Consider the following 16,287-nt stretch of genomic DNA (forward strand, 5'->3'; position numbering starts at 1 on the left):
TCCCCTCACTCAGAGTCCATTATCCCTGAATAATCATAAGAAGAAAGAAGTATTCTTCCCGTTGATGTTGTCCCTGTTGGTGTCGGATTCTGACCCTATTTGAGCTCATGCTTGACTGAATTCAGTGTCATGATCGCCTTACCCAACAGCAGTGTGGAGAGGGTAGACATCTCTCAGAGTGGCATGGCCATCCAGTAGGGTTTCTGTGTGTTCTCGTTACTGGGCCACTGCTCCAGGCCTGCCTAGGAGGAAGCAGAATTCTAAACGGTCCACTGTGGACAGTTGTAACTGTCACCGGGTGTGGCCAACCATCACTAAAGGTTAGAGTGGAGGGATAGAATGCAGTTGAGAGAGAGATTGGTATCTAAAGCAAGAATGTCAGATGTCTGCGAGCCAAGGGACAGAGTCCTGGAAAATATTAGGTGCAGGGATGTCTGACAAATCCAACTTGGGAACATTCAATTGGCCCTACCCTACTTACAGGAACCCCCTGAAGTGTGCCTTGGTAAGCCCAGGCTCTAAGAACTGTTTCAAGTGAGAGGCTGGAGAAAGGTGTTGATAAGACAAGTGTGGGAGACCAGGTGCCCCAGATCTAGGTACCCCAAGATGAACTCAAGTATAAAGACCAAGAAAGCAAAGCCCATGGCCATACCTCCTGGCTTCACCGACATGCCAATCAATATCTGAGAACATTGTCATGCAATGATCCCCAAACCTTTACTACAAACATCTGCATATTATATGCACATACAAGTCTTGTCTCAGGAGTGAGCCCATCACTTGCTCCACAGAGCAGCACCACAGTCATGTCCGCTGCATCTCTTACTGTTTTCCAGGGGAGGAGATCTCACAGTTCATTCAGGACTACCCTCCACAAAAACTGCATTTGGAGTTACTGTCTTCAGATCTAGGGACCCCCTCCCACATCAGAGTGCATGTGTGCAATCACCCCCTGTCACTCCATGACAGCCATGAAGCCAGGTGAGAAGAAAATCGAGGTTGGTTCATGAGAGCAGTGGAGACGGGAGAGTCAGTGGAGACCCTGCAAACCATGCACACAATCTAGAAATAAAACTGAAACTATTTACTAATAGAATCCATATTTAGGCCAGACCCGCTGGCACACACCTGCAACCCCAACATTTGGGAGATAGAAAAGCAGGAGGACTCAGTGCCATCCTCCTTATGTCATGAGTTCAAGGTCAGCCTGGGTTGTATAAGATCCACTCTGGGAAAACAAAAAGCGATTTGTGTTAATACAATAATTCACATTCATCTGACACTACCTTAAACTCATCCCTTTCAGGGCTCCACCAAGAAGCTGTGTAACTGCTTAGACCAGAGGGAGGGGGGAAAAAAGTCAGGGAAACATCAAAACTTTTAGAAGTCAAAGCAAAGTTCTTCTTGGCGCTTACTAGCAATCACAGAATGGTGTAATATAGAATTTAATAAGATTTAACTTCTAAATTATGCAGCATGCCTAAGTACAGAAGCTTCACCCTAGAGTAATTCATCAGAATGACTGACAGACATAAAATGGAGAAGGCAGGAACCTGCATCTAGTAGAGAGAGTTGTTTTGCCTAGGCTCTAGAATCCAGTGGTGGGCTGAAGGATGGGCTTTCTGGAAGAGGAGGTGGCACTCATCTGTGGTCAGACAGTGTGGGTGACATGTGGTGTGCACAGGTCTCTGCTTCCTAGAGGAGGGTCTGAACTGAGGAGTCTTGGAGTCATCTGACCATCACCAGGGAGAATGAGAAGAGATGGCTAACCGTGGCCAAGCAGGCGAAAGTTTGCAGGGTATGTGTGACGAGGCTCATCCCAGGGCGATGCCAGAACTTTGGGATACTGACTGGAATGGCATGCAGGGTAGGGGTATGGAGGGGAGTGAAATGCACTCCAAATGCTTCCTACCCACCAGTTCTCTCCCAGAGAGAGGCAGAGGCAGGAAGAGAGAGGAGAGAGAAGGGTGTTTCCCCCCAAGAGGTGACATCAACAGAACTATCACTAATATTTTCCACTTTCTTTTTTTTTAAAGATTTATTTATTTAATGTATATGAGTATACACTGTAGCTTTACAGATAGTTGTGAGCCTTCATCTGGATGTTGGGAATTGAACTTAGGACCTCTACTCACTCCGGTCTGCCCCACTCGCTCCAGTCAACCCTACTGGCTCAGGCCCAAATATTTATTATTATAAACAGGTACAATGTAGTTGTCTTCAAGTGCACCAGAGGGGGGCATCAGATCTCACTATGGGTGGTTGTGAGCCACCATGTGGTTGCTGGGATTTGAACGCAGGACCTCTGGAAGAGCAGTCAGTGATCTTAACCACTGAGCCATCTCTCCAGCCCCATTTTCCACTTTCAAGGAGGCACTAGTGACACAGGCAGGTGTCAACACCCATCTGTCCTCTTGCCATCTGTTGTTCTTTCAACCACCGTGCACTCGTGAGCTCGTGGCTCCTTCTTCTTTCTACATGTCTCCTGGATCCATGGTACCTTGCATGCCATGACTGATGGATAATCAGCTCTCATGTCTCTAACCCCAGAAAGTGTTGCCACTAGTAGGACTATAAATCTTCCATCTGTATGGCATTGACATTACTGTTGGCAATATAGGGAATACCTTCCAGACAGAGGGCCTCCATACTGGCAGTAATAAAGGCAAAGGTGGTGGCACTGCTCCAGCCTTCTGACTTTGCCTTATTGTCTAGAGGCAAGGTCCCCCTGCTCTGTCCCCTCCAACCCCAAGGAGATATATCCCTTCAGAAAAGGGCTAGCCTCCCAGGGATATTAGCCAAACCTGGCTTATCAAGTTGCAATAAAACAAGGCACTTCCCCTCATATGAAGGCTGGATAAGGTAAGACAGTTGAAGGAAAAGTGTCCCAAAATCAGACAAAAGAGACAGAGACAGCCCCTGCTCCCACTATTAGGAGTCCCTCAAGAAGACCAAACTACACAACCATAACTCATTTGCAGAGGGCTTGCAGGCTCCCTGATTGTCAGTTCAATCTCTGTGAGCCTCATGAGCCCTGGTTAGTTGACTCTGTGGGTTGTCGTCTTGTGGTGTCCTTGACCACTCTGGCTCCTACAATTCTTCCTCCCCCTCCTCCACTGGATTCTCTGAGCCTTCTTTCTTAATCTGGTGGGTTTTGATATGTGTTGACTGGAGACACTCTTCACAAAGCTCTCGGGACACTCGTAGCTGGTAAATTTCTTTGCCCCTGTGCATGGCTGTTTGTGTCACTGCAGTTCATCAGGACTTACCCATGCCAAATGCTTCCTACAACATGGCCAGAAACTCACAAACATTCCTCTTCTCTACAAGCTAGCTCCACTGTACTGAGTCGGGGGGGGGGGCATCTTGGCATATTTTTTGCTACACTGTGGCATGGCAAATGGGTGGCTTGTGCCAGGATCTCCAGAGACACTACCTTCCCCCTGTAGGGATAGACACACAGGTCCCACTGGGTCCTCTGATCAGTTTGGGGGTAGGAATCAGGGCTGTTCACCTTACTCGCTGTCTCATTATGTGTTCTATCCCTACCAGAACCACAATCCAGATCAATGTGAGTTCCATGGTCACGTGGGGACACTTTTGATAGTCAGTGGAAGTCTGGGAGATGGTTCTGGTTCCCTGAAGCACCCAACCCAACACTGAGGTTACTCACCTAGAGGCTTGGCATGGAGGAAGAGTTGAGCAGTATTCACATTGACTCTGCAGCAGGAATGGAGGCAGCTGAGGCAGTGGGTGTCTGGGTAGTATTGTTGCTGCTAGTCTGCCCCAAGTAACTGCCCTTGCTGCCGAGGACCAGCCTGGTGTGAAGAAGGTATGTCTGGGAGCAGGGAATGACTGAAGTCAAAGCATGGGTTACAAGCTGATGGATTGTGTTCGGCATAAAGCCGCTTTCTCTGGCGATCTCCAGACAGCTCCTCCAGATAATTCAGCTCTCACAGACCAAGGCCCAGTCTTTTATTTACATATCAATTCAGTCATTCACTTCAGGTTCCCCTTTGATTATCCCATGATACCTCAACCCCAGTCCACTGATTCTTAGAAAAAGACAGAAAGCACATTTTTAAAAAACATTGCAAATTAATTCAGAGATTTGCCTGCCTTTGTGAGCACAGTCTATAAACTATCTGGGTGGGATCGCAATCACTATTTCACTGTTGCAGGCTGCCCTTGAACTCAGGAATCTTTCTGAGAAGCTGGCTCTCAGTGCAGCTGCCTCTGTTCTTTCAGGTCTGCAAAGCTCCTTATACAATTCATACTGCGACCTTATGTTTCACTTAGTTGAAAAATTACATATTTTTTTGAGCACATGTTTTCAGAGTTCTTTCCCACAGCCCTGACAGCTGTCCTGAAGGTCTCAGCATTTACCATTTTGCTGAGACATTAGCCACACTCTGGCCTCCTAGACTCCTGCTGTCTCTGGTTATTGTGGGGTCATTAACCCTAGCAGATAGGACCTTCCTTAAGGGAGCAATGTGGAGACCTGTACATCATTATACAAACAAGTCTTATACCCACAGTAACCATCCACACCTGTGGAAGCTCTGCTGGCTCTGCTCCAGGGGCAGGAACCATGTCTGTTAGTCTCTTACATGGCCAAGCCATCCCTTTCATGGCCAGGCCAAGCCGGACTCAGCACCTTGCATCAGAGGCAAGGGGATTGTCTAGGCCTGTGTGTTCTGATTTTGCAGCTGGGTGTATAAGTGTGTCAACTGATATGTCCTTTGACACCCCCCACACACACACACTATTGTCCCAAATAATGATGATATCAGTGCCCAGAACAGTCTTAAGTTGAAGGCTCAGAAGGTTTCCCAGGAAATAGCTTGAGCTGTAAAATTCTGCCCTGATGATAGTGCCACTTGAGGGACCTAAAGAGCTGTTCCCCCATTGATTATTGGGAGGGGTAAACATTTGTTGATACTATGTCTACTGGTTTCACTGTTTTTTTGTTTGTTTTTGTTGTTGTTTTAACTTCCTTGCAAGTGAGCTTCCTAGAATCTGGTCCCCTAGAGCCCCCTCATCCGGTGCATCTGGCCTTGAGAGCTGGTTCCCAACCATCTACTGCTGGTAAAATTCATAATTTCTATGTTGCTGGTGGTAGTGGTTATTGAGTGCCTGTTGACTCTGGTGCAAAAGGAGGTAGAGCTATCGTGAGGACAGCAAGCTGGCAGAACTGATCCGAGTCCCTGGGGTGACAGGTTGTGAGTAGCTCTCCTGGGATCCAGAGCTATTGATAGTGACTGCCTGGGAACTTGGAGTCAAGGTCACTCAGGGCCCCTGAGAGGTATATAGCAGTCACATATGGAGTCAGTCACATAATGGTGCGCACATTACTAGCCAGACCATGAAGGGGGACAGGTTTGGGGCAGCAGCAATGATGTCCCCACTTCTTTGGTTTGTGATGAACCACATGTCTGCAGCTGGTATGATCTTCATTTTATTAAAACTCAGTCTGCTGCACTCAGGCCTTGGTGGCAGCAAACTGTCACTGCTGCCCGTCAGAGATCAGGAACTGTGGAGGTGACTCTATCCTGAATATGAAGTATCACTCTGGGTAGACCTGCCAGAACTTGTTACTTCTCTACAGCAGAGGTGGCAGCCACGGACTGCAATTCTAAGAGGGCTCGCTGTCACTGCTGCTGCTGGGACTGTTGTCACCCTGTTTCTTTGAGACAGGCGTTTGTATCCTCAGAGGAGGAAGAGATGCTCTGTCAGTCATTGGCACCCTGTGAAAGCTGAGGGACCATGAGTTCAAGTTTACCTGTGCCTCTGACTGGCTCAGATCCTGGAAGTTGTTTTTCTTACCAGGTGACTCAATTCTGCTGCAGGTTGCTGCTAGCAGAGCCAAAGATGGCCGGGATTCTCTCCCTCTACCTCCTCCATTGCTGCCGCTTGAGTCTGAGAAAAGGGGCCACTATTGACACCAACACTATTGCCACTCACAGTGATGGCTGAAGAGTGAGTTCAAGAGGGTTAGTCCAGAGTGGGTAGTGCTGATGAGATAAGCCAACCTGGACTCAACTTAGGAGGGGTAATGAGGAGGGAGTGGCATGTCCAGGTAAGTTCATTCTTCCTTCCTTCCTTCCTTCCTTCCTTCCTTCCTTCCTTCCTTCCTTGCCGTCTCCCTCCCTCCTTTCCTTCTCTCTCTCTCTCTCTCTCTCTCTCTCTTCCACAAAGGTAGGAATGAACTGGAAGCAGTGTCCTGGTACCTATCTATTCCTATCTGTAATGCCTCAAAAGCTGCAGAAAGATTCCCAGATGAATTGCCACATTCATTCTTGGTAAAACTTTCAATAGACTAATCATAGGGTGTGGGGGGGATCGGTCATATTAACCAAAGGCATCTATGGAAACCCTAGCTAATAGCACAGGCTGGTGATGGACAGAGCACATAATCCAAAGATCAGGAGTGAAGAGACACGCCCACTGCCTGCACTTCAATCAACAATGCACTGGAGGTTCTGGGTAACAGGAAGAGACAAAAACCTAAATATCCCCTACAGAGGAGCCTGCTGTTTGTCAGTGTTGATTCTCCCTGCGCTAATGTTCAACATAATTCCAGTCATAATTCTACAAGATTTTAAAGTTAAATGTTGAGAGCTGAAAGAGTATGCACTGTTCTTACAGAGGACCCAAGTTCAGTTCCCAGCACCCATGTCAGGCAGCCCACAAGTGCCTGTAACTCCAGTTCCCAGGGAACCCACAACCTCCGATCTGATTGCTGTCCACGAAACTACGCACAGACACATAATGAAAATAAAAATATTGAGCCAAGCAGTGGTGGTGCACGCCTTTAATCCCAGCACTTGGGAGCAGAGGCAGGAGGATTTCTGAGTTCGAGGCCAGACTGGTCTACAGAGTGAGTTCCAGGACAGCCAGGAGCATACAGAGAAACTCTGTCTCAGAAAAATAAATAAATAAAAATCTTAAAATAGATTAAAATGGAAATTGACAAGCTGATTCTTAAATTTGTGTAATAAAGCAAAGATATTAGGTTGCAAGTAGTCTTGAATGGGGCAAGGACTGGAGGCCTTAAACTACCTGGATCCAGAAGGGTGTGTGTGTGTGTGTGTGTGTGTGTGTGTGTGTGTGTAAATACATGCTATGTAACATTTTTGCTATCAGGGATCTACTGGCCAGAGGCCAAAGTAAAGACTCACTGGTCCAGGACACCCACCATGGATGGAGAACTGAGCTGCCAATGAAGAAGGAAGGATACAGATGTTGGGGTCATAAAATGATGTGTCACCTGAACCCTTTCTCCCATGATTCCCTGTGAAGAATCTTCCTTCTCCCACCCACGCTCCAAGTTTCTGCAGATTCCAAACTGTTTTCCCTTCCTGAGGAGAGGAACTTCGGTTAGGGCATGGGCAAAAACAGGCTCCTAGTGGGCAGTGGTCTGGGCAAGCATCTCTTGAGGATGTGAGCAGAGAAACCAAGAACCCATCTTTGCTGGGACCTCAGTGGGACTCTGAATTGTGAAGTCTGGGATCAGTAATTTTCTTCCTTGTTGGAGAGTATCAGGTGCCTTTCCCACCTCTGGAATGTTCTAGATTCCTACAGTTGTGTCTGGAGCTTTAAAACAGTTGACTATTTTCTAGGCTGCTGCTTCCTGGTGGCCTATCCCTCCCTGGGTCTCAGTGTCTCTGTGTGTGCAAGAAGGTTCCATTGTTAGGAAACAGACCTGAATTTAGAAAACAAACAAAGCCGGGCAGTGCTGACACACATCTTTAATCCCAGCACTCGGGAGGCAGAGGCAGGTGGATTTCTGAGTTCGAGGCCAGCCTGGTTTACAAAGTGAGTTCCAGGACAGCCAGGGCTATACAGAGAAACCCTGTCTCAAAAAAACAAAAACAAAACCAAAAAACCCAAACAAAAAACCCAAAACAAACAGGGAGACCATGAGCGAGAACAGACTCCCTCTGAAGAAGGAGAGGTGTGGTGTAGATGAGAGGCTGTGTGGCCTGACTGGCTCTGGTGGAAAAGTTCTGGTCCTCACCCTTCACATAAAGTGAGCCATGGCCCAGGGAACAGCCAGCCTACTGCCACGTTCCCTGGGGCGTCAGAAGCTGGACCCCAGGTCCTGTTCTCAGCCTCTCATGGGTGCTGCCTGTCAGCACCTACTCTTGGAGTTCTTTATCTCTGACCTCACTGGGGCCTGGATGGCATTCATCCCTGGGACTTCTGAGGGACCAGCCAGGCAGGTGTCCCAACTCCATCTGACCATTCACTCCATCTCTCCCCTTGCCACTGCACGCCTTGCTGGAACCATGGTGTAGTCTTGAGAGACACTGTTTAGATCTCAGCCTGACTTTTGACCATAGCAGTGTCTTCTGGAAGTGCTCCTTCTGTGGCTGGGGACATGTGGCCGGGGACATGTGGCCAGGGACATGTGGCCGGGGACATGCTTTGTCTGGACCCATTTCATTCTCAACACAGACATAGGGAGGAATCGCACAGCTCCTCATAAAAGACTTTGCTTAGCCTGTCCTGTGTCTGGAAGATAACCCCCTGACAGCTCCTTTGAATACAAACTTATCCTTTTGTCCCATTAGTGTCTCTGTGGGGTCCTATGACAGCCCCCCATCCCAGAACCATGACCTCTAGGCTTCATACTTCTCAGCCTGACCAGGAACCAGCCCCAAGTCCCCATAGTGTCCCCAACTCCTCTGATTCCTCTAGTCCTGAGAGCCACCGCCCACCATATAACCTCAGGAAGGTACCTGCCCTGCCCATGTGTCTGTATCCAGTGAAGGGGCAGGGTGCTGTGAGGGACACTATCCCCCAACAGGTGTCACAGGTCCTCATCCTGGCCTGACACATCCTAGGGTCTGAGGGCAATGTTTCTCAGCCAATCATTTGGCTAAATACTTCCTCACAGCCTTTCTTTTAAAATGCATTTTCTTTGATGTACACAGTCAGGCAGAAAAGCCAAAGGTATAACAAAGTGGCCCACATCTGTAGGCTTAGTGTCCTGCAGCCCAGAGCTCCCTTCTAGGGCACTAGTTTTCTGGGGGTGGAGATGGGGGACAGACCTGATCTATTTAGCAGATCCCAGAATGGCAGATATTTGTTGGCTAGTTCCAGGAGTAAGGGACCCAGTGTGCTCTCAGATCTAAGGGCGCCTCCCAAGAGGGGACATGGCACAGTTGCAGGGAAATGAGGGACCAGGTGGGGCACAATGCAGATGTTGGGAAGTGGTAGTGTTGTCCTGGTGCCAGGAGCCTGGGGGTAAGTCACGGACCTCGTAGTGGCTTTGAAGAAAATGGCCTGTCTGCAGTACCCCTCGCTGGTGAGAGAGGGAAGCCAGAGCAGGGTACCTCAGCCTGGGGAAGACGCCAAGCAGGGCGGGTCCTCTGTGGGTGTTCCTTGCAACACTTGGCTCTGTGACCAATGGTGTCACTTGTAAGGGTCACAGGTGTGGGTGTTCCCAGTAGCCAAGTGCAATCTCTTACGGCTCCTCTGTCCTTGGGCTGTGGGACCAGCCAGTCTCCCACACGTCACCAGGTCCTTGCTCCTTGTAGAACCCAGACTGATGGCCAGTCTGAATGTGTCCCTCTGTTTCTTTTTTGCTACTTGTGCCATCTGTGAGGTGGCTAGAAGGGCATCTAAAGCCCTGCTTCCAGCAGGTACCTATGCCAGTTTTGCCCGGGGGGCAGTAGGCGCAGCCCAGCTGGCAGCCTGCTGCCTGGAGATGCGAGTGTTGGTGGAGCTTGGCCCCTGGGCAGGGGGCTTCGGACCCGACCTGTTGCTGACCCTGGTCTTCCTGCTTTTCCTGGTACATGGGGTCACCTTCGATGGGGCCTCTGCCAACCCCACCGTGGCCCTGCAGGAGTTCCTCATGGTGGAGGCATCGCTGCCCAACACTCTGCTGAAACTGTCGGCCCAGGTGCTGGGTGCACAGGCTGCCTGTGCCCTGACCCAGCGCTGCTGGGCCTGGGAGCTCAGCGAACTACACTTACTACAGAGCCTCATGGCTGCACACTGCAGCTCAACCCTGCGTACATCCGTGCTGCAGGGCATGCTCGTGGAGGGTGCCTGCACCTTCTTCTTCCATCTGAGCCTCCTCCACCTGCAGCACAGCCTTCTTGTCTACAGGGTGCCTGCCCTGGCCCTGCTGGTCACTCTCATGGCCTACACAGGTAAACTTGCTCCCCTCTCTGCTAGATCTAGCAGGACCCCAGCAACGCTGGCCAAGGGGCCCACAAGTCCTTGGACACGAGGATAGCTACTTCTTAGGCCCCCTCACAGGAGGATAGGGGCTGGAAGGCTAGACCTGGGGTTGTGTGTAGGGGATTCCTGTACCACATATCTGTCCCCAATTCCTAGCAGTTGGAGCAACTTCAAAACTCGGTCCTAGATGTGCTCTGAAGGTTCCCGAGCCCACCAACACCCCATGGCAAGTCTTATGTTGTTCTTTCTTCTCGGGTCCTTCCACCCTCCTCACTCAGTCCCGAAACAGCAGCAGCCTCTCATGCCGGTGATTTCTGCCCTGAACCGGCTGTCATCTTGACTGTGTTCTTTTAGGTGCTTCTCTGGGCCCAGGTCAGGCTGACTCAAGGCCCACACTCTGATTTTGCTTCCCAGGTCTCATTAGCCCACATTGAGGGAGGCATCCCAGGACATGATGATCCCAGGACAGGGAGCACTGTAGGCTATCAGCTAGCTGCTCCTCAGAGCCATGAATGCCATAGATGGTGCATTAGGCAAGAGCAAAAGTTTCTCAAGGCTTGTTCCAAGAGGCCAAGAGCCCAGAAAGCAGAAACAGCACAAGTCGATGCTGAGCCGACCCAGTGCAAGACTTGGTGACCCCGTACTAGCAAGACCTTGGGAAGGACCTCCAGCACCCTGCTGTGACAGGATAAACTGGGGCCAGCTATGCAGAGAACACAGGAGGGTGATGGTTTCCAGCAACCTGAACAGGAGCAGCTGTATTCTACCCTAAGGGCCAGGGTTCCGAACTCCCTCGGTCGAGCTGCCTGTGCCAGGCACCCAGGTCTAGGTCTATACACCACTTGCTTTCCCTGAGGCCCAGGCTTCCTTCTGCCTGCCCAGTGCCATTGCCCAGCTTCCTGGCATGGCCTGAAAGATAGTAGCTGGCTCAGCTGCTCCCCTCAACCCGCTTCTCTTCTGTGGCTACTTAGCCGTCGACTCCTCTACAGTTTTCCCAAGATCTGCAAGTGACATCTCTGTCACCGTCACTGGTTTTAGCTCCCTGCCCCTCCTCCTTCACAATCTTGCCCTCTACCCCTCTCCCTGCCTTCTTTCCTTATTTATTTTGTGTCTCCCCTCTCTGGCTCTCCTTCCTTGGTGTGTCTCCATTTCCCTCCTCCTCCCCCCCCCCCCCACTTTCTTGCCCGTATCTTTTGCCATCTCTCCCCACATCCCTCTGGACCACCTCCCAGAAGGCAGAGGTAAAATATCAAAGCAGGAGTCTCAGGGTGAGGTGTGGACTTGTGTGTCAGACATTCCTGGTGAGACCCTAGTCCCAGTTCCTCTCCTGTGACCTTTGGCCTTGATGGAACCAGCCTTATTTCTTTGTGACCACTCGCATACAACAAGGAGGGCTGTTGTCCCCAAGTCCCCAGTCCCGTGTCTAGCACCGTGGTCTCGGGGGGGGGGTTCCCTGGCCTGACCGTCCAGGCCACTTCAGGCAGAGCTAGCTCATGAGAACTACTTGCTTCTGTCCACAGCAGGGCCCTACACATCTGCCTTCTTCAATCCTGCCCTGGCTGCCTCTGTCACATTCCACTGCCCTGGGAACACCTTGCTGGAGTATGCCCACGTGTACTGCCTGGGTCCTGTCGCAGGTAAGCAGCGGGAGCAAGGCTGGCCTGGGTAGTGTCCCTGAGCAGGGGGCAGACACAGACACCCAGGAGACTGCTGGTTACAGATTCACAATATGGCCATCTTTCCTAGCTCTCTGGGGTCTTGGTGGGGGTGGGTGGGGTGGGGTGAAGCAACAAGGGTTTCTGATCTGTCCTCTTAATCTCTGCAGTGTGGACAGTTGGAGGAAGTGACTAAGATGGGTGTGTCTCCACCTGGACCCTCACAGAAGGGGGGTAGTGTTAGGTGGAGAGTGGGGTAGGGAGACTTGAACCCTCCAAGGGCCCTTCCTGGGAAGAAGGGACAGGCGGCAGTAGGTTCCCTTATATCTGGGCTTCCCTTCCCAGTGTATCTTCACACACCCAGTTAAAGCTGCCTTGCAGAGTGCTGGTACCATAGAACCTCTGGCACACACAGGTCTTGCTTGGATGACCCTATGCCCTTTGGGGCTGCAGACCTGGGTGGTTCAGGGCCTGCAGCTCCTAACAGATCTGCCCTGGGACTCTTTGAAGCACAGAGGGGATCCCCCTCCAGTCACCCAAGGTTTGAATGACAAATAGCAGTGAAGTCCCTGGGCTGGAGTAAGCCAGAGAAAGCCACCAACTGTCTAGCTACAGGATCTGGACAATTCTGGGGGATTGGCAGTTCTGACCTAGGTAGAGGCCACTCCTCCCTGGCACTGGGCCCAGGCACTAGAATTCACCCCCACTGACCGTGACTTTACCAGATAGCTGAGGTCCACTGGAACCTTGGGAGCTTTCCACTCCTTCCAGGGCCACACTTGGCCAGAAACCAGGACAGAGCTGCAACCCGAGGGGAACGGAGAGGGAAGCCCCAGCTCTCTCCACCAACACAAGCTTGGAATGATGACTGAGATGGTCTTGCAACCTGTAACCCCGGTTCTTGGAATTCGAGAGGAAAGATAAGCCCCTCTCTCTGCCCACATGCCCTACTCCCAGGGGCCACTCTTCTGTCGGCTGCTTCCTATTTATCCCTTTGCCCCAAGTACAGACTGCAGGCTCCTCTGAGATTTTTCAGCTTCAATTGATTGATTTGTGTGTAAGTGTATGTGCATGTGTGTACATGCATTCACATATGTGAGTATGTGTGTAGGTACACATGCATGTGGAAGCTGGAGGTCGACTCTGGGTGTCTTCCTCAGGCACTATTCAGCTTTGTTGTTGTTGTTTTTGTTGTTGTTGCTGCTGCTGCTGTTGTTGGAGAGAGAGCTCTCAGGCTAGGCAAGGTTGGCTGGCCAGCAAGCCCCAGAGAACCTGTTGCCTCTTCCTCCCAAGTGCTGGGATTACAATTATATGTCACTGTGCTTTGATTTTGTGGGGGTAGTCGTAGCTTGGAGACAGGGTCTTTCCTTATAGCTCTGGCTGTCCTAGAACTCTTTATGTAGACCATGCTGGCCTCGAACTCACAGAGGTCAGTTTGTCGGGCTTTTTATACGTAGGTGCCAGAGATCAAGCTCAGGTCCTCACACTTAGGAGACAAGCATCTTACGGGCTGAGCCTTCTCTCCAACCCTAATGTTTCAGTTTTTGGCCTAACTTTGTGTAGGCTGCCCCCATGCTCACCCCTCTGATGTGGGGTTTACTTCTGACCTGGTCAGCCTGCACTTGTGACCCTTCTTCTGCCTGGTGTGACAGAATGACAGGCAATGATGGCAGGCATGTACCACCACACCTGGCTCCAGGAACCTTGGTCATCTGGAAATCGCCAAGGCAAAAAACAAGTTTACGGAGCTTTGAGTTTACAAGCTATGAGGAGCTGGGGAGGTGGCTCTGTGTTGAAAACTGCTTCTGTCACCCATGTGTGAGGAACTGAAATCAAATCACCGGGGGCAGGGGTGGGGGGTGGGGGTGGGGGTGGGAGAGAGAGAGAGAGAGAGAGAGAGAGAGAGAGAGAGAGAGAGAGAATGAGAATCATCATTAAGAACAAGGCTTTTGCGGGGCAGTGGTGGCACACACCTTTAATCCCAGCACTTGGGAGGCAGAGGCAGGCGGATTCTGAGTTCGAGGCCAGCCTGGTCTACAGAGTGAGTTCCAGGACAGCCAGGACTACACAGAGAAACCCTGTCTCGAAAAACCAACCCCCCAAGCCCCCCCCCCAAAAAAAGAACAAGGCTTTTGTGAGGCAGCGCCCTCTGCTGGGGAAGAACTGCAAGCTCATGTGTGGTGCTTGGGAGCCCCTGAGCAGGTGCCCTCTCTGCCTCTAGACCCAGAATACCACATCTGCTTCAGCCAGTGGCCAAGGCCAGCAGTGGAGTGGGGGCAAGTCAGGCCATGGCCAGGGAGCTTTTTCTGGAGCACAGTGGCTGCTAGGAACTGAAGCAGGTCACATGGGTGGGACCAAGGGAGTTCCATGTAGGGAACACTACAGCATGTGCTTAGACCGTCAGCAGAAGAACATCATATCTCTCTTTCCCTGGCCACCTTATCCCTGTAAGGACCTGGAGGCCAGGTGGGGACTTAGAATATCAGAGAAACAAATGTAGATTGGGCCAGCTCCCCTCTCCTTGGTCCTTCCCAACCCTGGTCTAACCCCGATCTTCTTCCCGTCTTAGTCAGGGTTTTCATTCCTGTGATGAAACACCATGACCAAAGCAACTTGGGAGGAAAGGGTTATTTGGCTCACACTCCCACATCAAAGGAAGTCAGGACAGGAACTCATACAGGGCAGGAACCTGGAGGTAGGAGCTGAGGCAGAGGTATGCTGCTTACTGGCTTGCTCTTCATTGACTAGCTCAGCCTCCTTTCTTATAGAACCCAGGACCACCAGCCCAGGGATGACATCATTCACAGTGGGCTGGGCCCTGGGCCCTCCCCCATTGATCAGTAATTAAGAAAATGCTCCATAGCCAGATTTTTATGAAGATATTTTTTAAATTGAGGTTCCCTCCTATAGTTATCCAGCACATTACCCCCGCCCCCTCCCCCCCCCCCCCCCCGCCAACCTCCAGTCACTGAAAGCAGCCCCGCCCATAGTGTCACACACTGAAGTAACCTGAGAGACTGCAGTATAGAACTGGAAAATGGCATGGGGCATTTCTGTGTGACATCCTGAGTCCTGGATCCCCAGAGCATAATCTAGAAACACGTTATCCTCCCGTGGCTGCTCTCTGGGCTATAGGCAGCTTATTCCCAACGCTAAGGGGTAGGTCCAGGGAGAGGTGCAGCCAGAAAGAGCCAGACCCGCACTCAGGTAGGAGCCTGCAGGGACCTGGGTGACAGTTTACGTTCAGGCTGCTCTGCGACCTGACCCCATCTCTTGCAGGGATGATCCTGGCTGTCCTCCTCCATCAGGGCCACCTTCCCCGCCTTTTCCAGAGAAATCTGTTCTACCGGCAGAAAAGCAAATACCGAACTCCCAGGGGGAAGCTGTCCCCAGGTTCTGTGGACGCCAAGATGCACAAAGGGGAGTAGTGGCAAAGGGCCGTGCCCTACAGGTGCCAGGGCAGCAGCCACTGGGGTCCAGCTGCGCTGTCTCACTCACCGCAGCTTCACTCGCCTCCTGAGAGGTCTGGTCTCCCTGCCACAAAATCATTTGCCAATAAACCACTGTTAAGATCCGCCTGTCTCCCTTGCCTGCAGGAAGCTTCTGGAAGGACAGGTGTGGGTGAGTCCTTTTCCCCTACTGCACATCCCGTTTACAGAGTGATAATAAAAAGCAAGGCCACAAAGACTGGCAAAAAGCCCAGGTCGTGATAACCTGGCCTGGATATCCCTGGGAGCCCACAGTCAAAAGAGGCCTGAGATTTTCTGGGAACCCCAAGGATCAGGCACTGCTATTTATTAAATCTCCTTCCCTTAGGACAATGGCTATTTAGCCCCTAAAGTTAGGCCAAACCTTATCCCAGGAGTCCCTGGGCCAGTTGTCTCTGTGGTAGGATAGGACTAGAGGACAAAGCAAGGAGGCAGTTTGGGTTTCTTGGATACTGGTGAGGTCACACTGAGGAGAAGGAAGATCCTTCACCTTCTCCAACGGCCTCTTTGCCTACCCATCCTAGCAGAGCTGCCTGTCTGAAACCCCTAGCCTTTTCCCCCTGGGTTGGTGTGACTAACCTGGGAATGGGTGATGGGCACTGGAGGGGACTGGAGAGCCAGCTCTGTCTGGCCTTTGGCTTTGGGAGCACAGAAGTGGTACTCCTGCATGGGGCAGTTTGCCTACAATGGATGGGGATATGGGCTGTGGCCTGCTAGCATCATGCAGGGCTTTGTAGATGCATCAGGGCTGGGGGTGGTATCTTAGTTGCTACATCAGAAGCAGAGCTGGCATCCGGAGAGCAAGACAGCTCCTCATAGCAGTCCAGGCTCCTCATGGCCTGCATGGATGGCTGGAACAAGAATCCTGCTGTGATCTAAGTGTTGGGGTCACAGTCCTTTTACGTGATGCAGCAGAACGTGGGCCAGACGTGCAGAGCGAGGAGATAACA

The 16,287-nt window shown here is 51.2% G+C and overlaps 1 protein-coding gene, 1 long non-coding RNA gene and 2 pseudogenes across 3 annotated transcripts; 2 read left to right on the forward strand and 2 right to left on the reverse strand.

The window, feature by feature from the left end:
• Positions 1-303: 303 nt before the first annotated feature.
• Positions 304-1,087, forward strand: Gm36424. Its single transcript, XR_878408.1, has 2 exons — positions 304-505; positions 837-1,087. It is a non-coding gene; the product is annotated as a predicted gene, 36424 (long non-coding RNA).
• Positions 3,130-3,802, reverse strand: Gm18697 (predicted gene, 18697; annotated as a pseudogene).
• LOC115487353 lies at positions 5,028-8,194 on the reverse strand (annotated as a pseudogene).
• A 1,293-nt stretch (positions 8,195-9,487) lies between these two features.
• Positions 9,488-15,423, forward strand: Aqp12 (aquaporin 12). Of its 2 annotated transcripts, none has more exons than NM_177587.2 (3): positions 9,488-10,163; positions 11,715-11,831; positions 15,129-15,423. In NM_177587.2, exons 1-3 carry the CDS (start codon positions 9,557-9,559, stop codon positions 15,275-15,277), a joined length of 873 nt encoding a protein of 290 aa, NP_808255.1. In that variant the 5' UTR covers positions 9,488-9,556; the 3' UTR covers positions 15,278-15,423. The 2 variants fall into 2 exon arrangements, with proteins under 2 accessions (NP_808255.1, NP_001153130.1); NM_001159658.1 differs by having other exon boundaries at positions 11,718-11,831.
• Positions 15,424-16,287: the final 864 nt, after the last annotated feature.

This window comes from Mus musculus, chromosome 1 (assembly GCF_000001635.26).
Source record: "Mus musculus strain C57BL/6J chromosome 1, GRCm38.p6 C57BL/6J".
Classification (NCBI taxonomy): domain Eukaryota; kingdom Metazoa; phylum Chordata; class Mammalia; order Rodentia; family Muridae; genus Mus; species Mus musculus.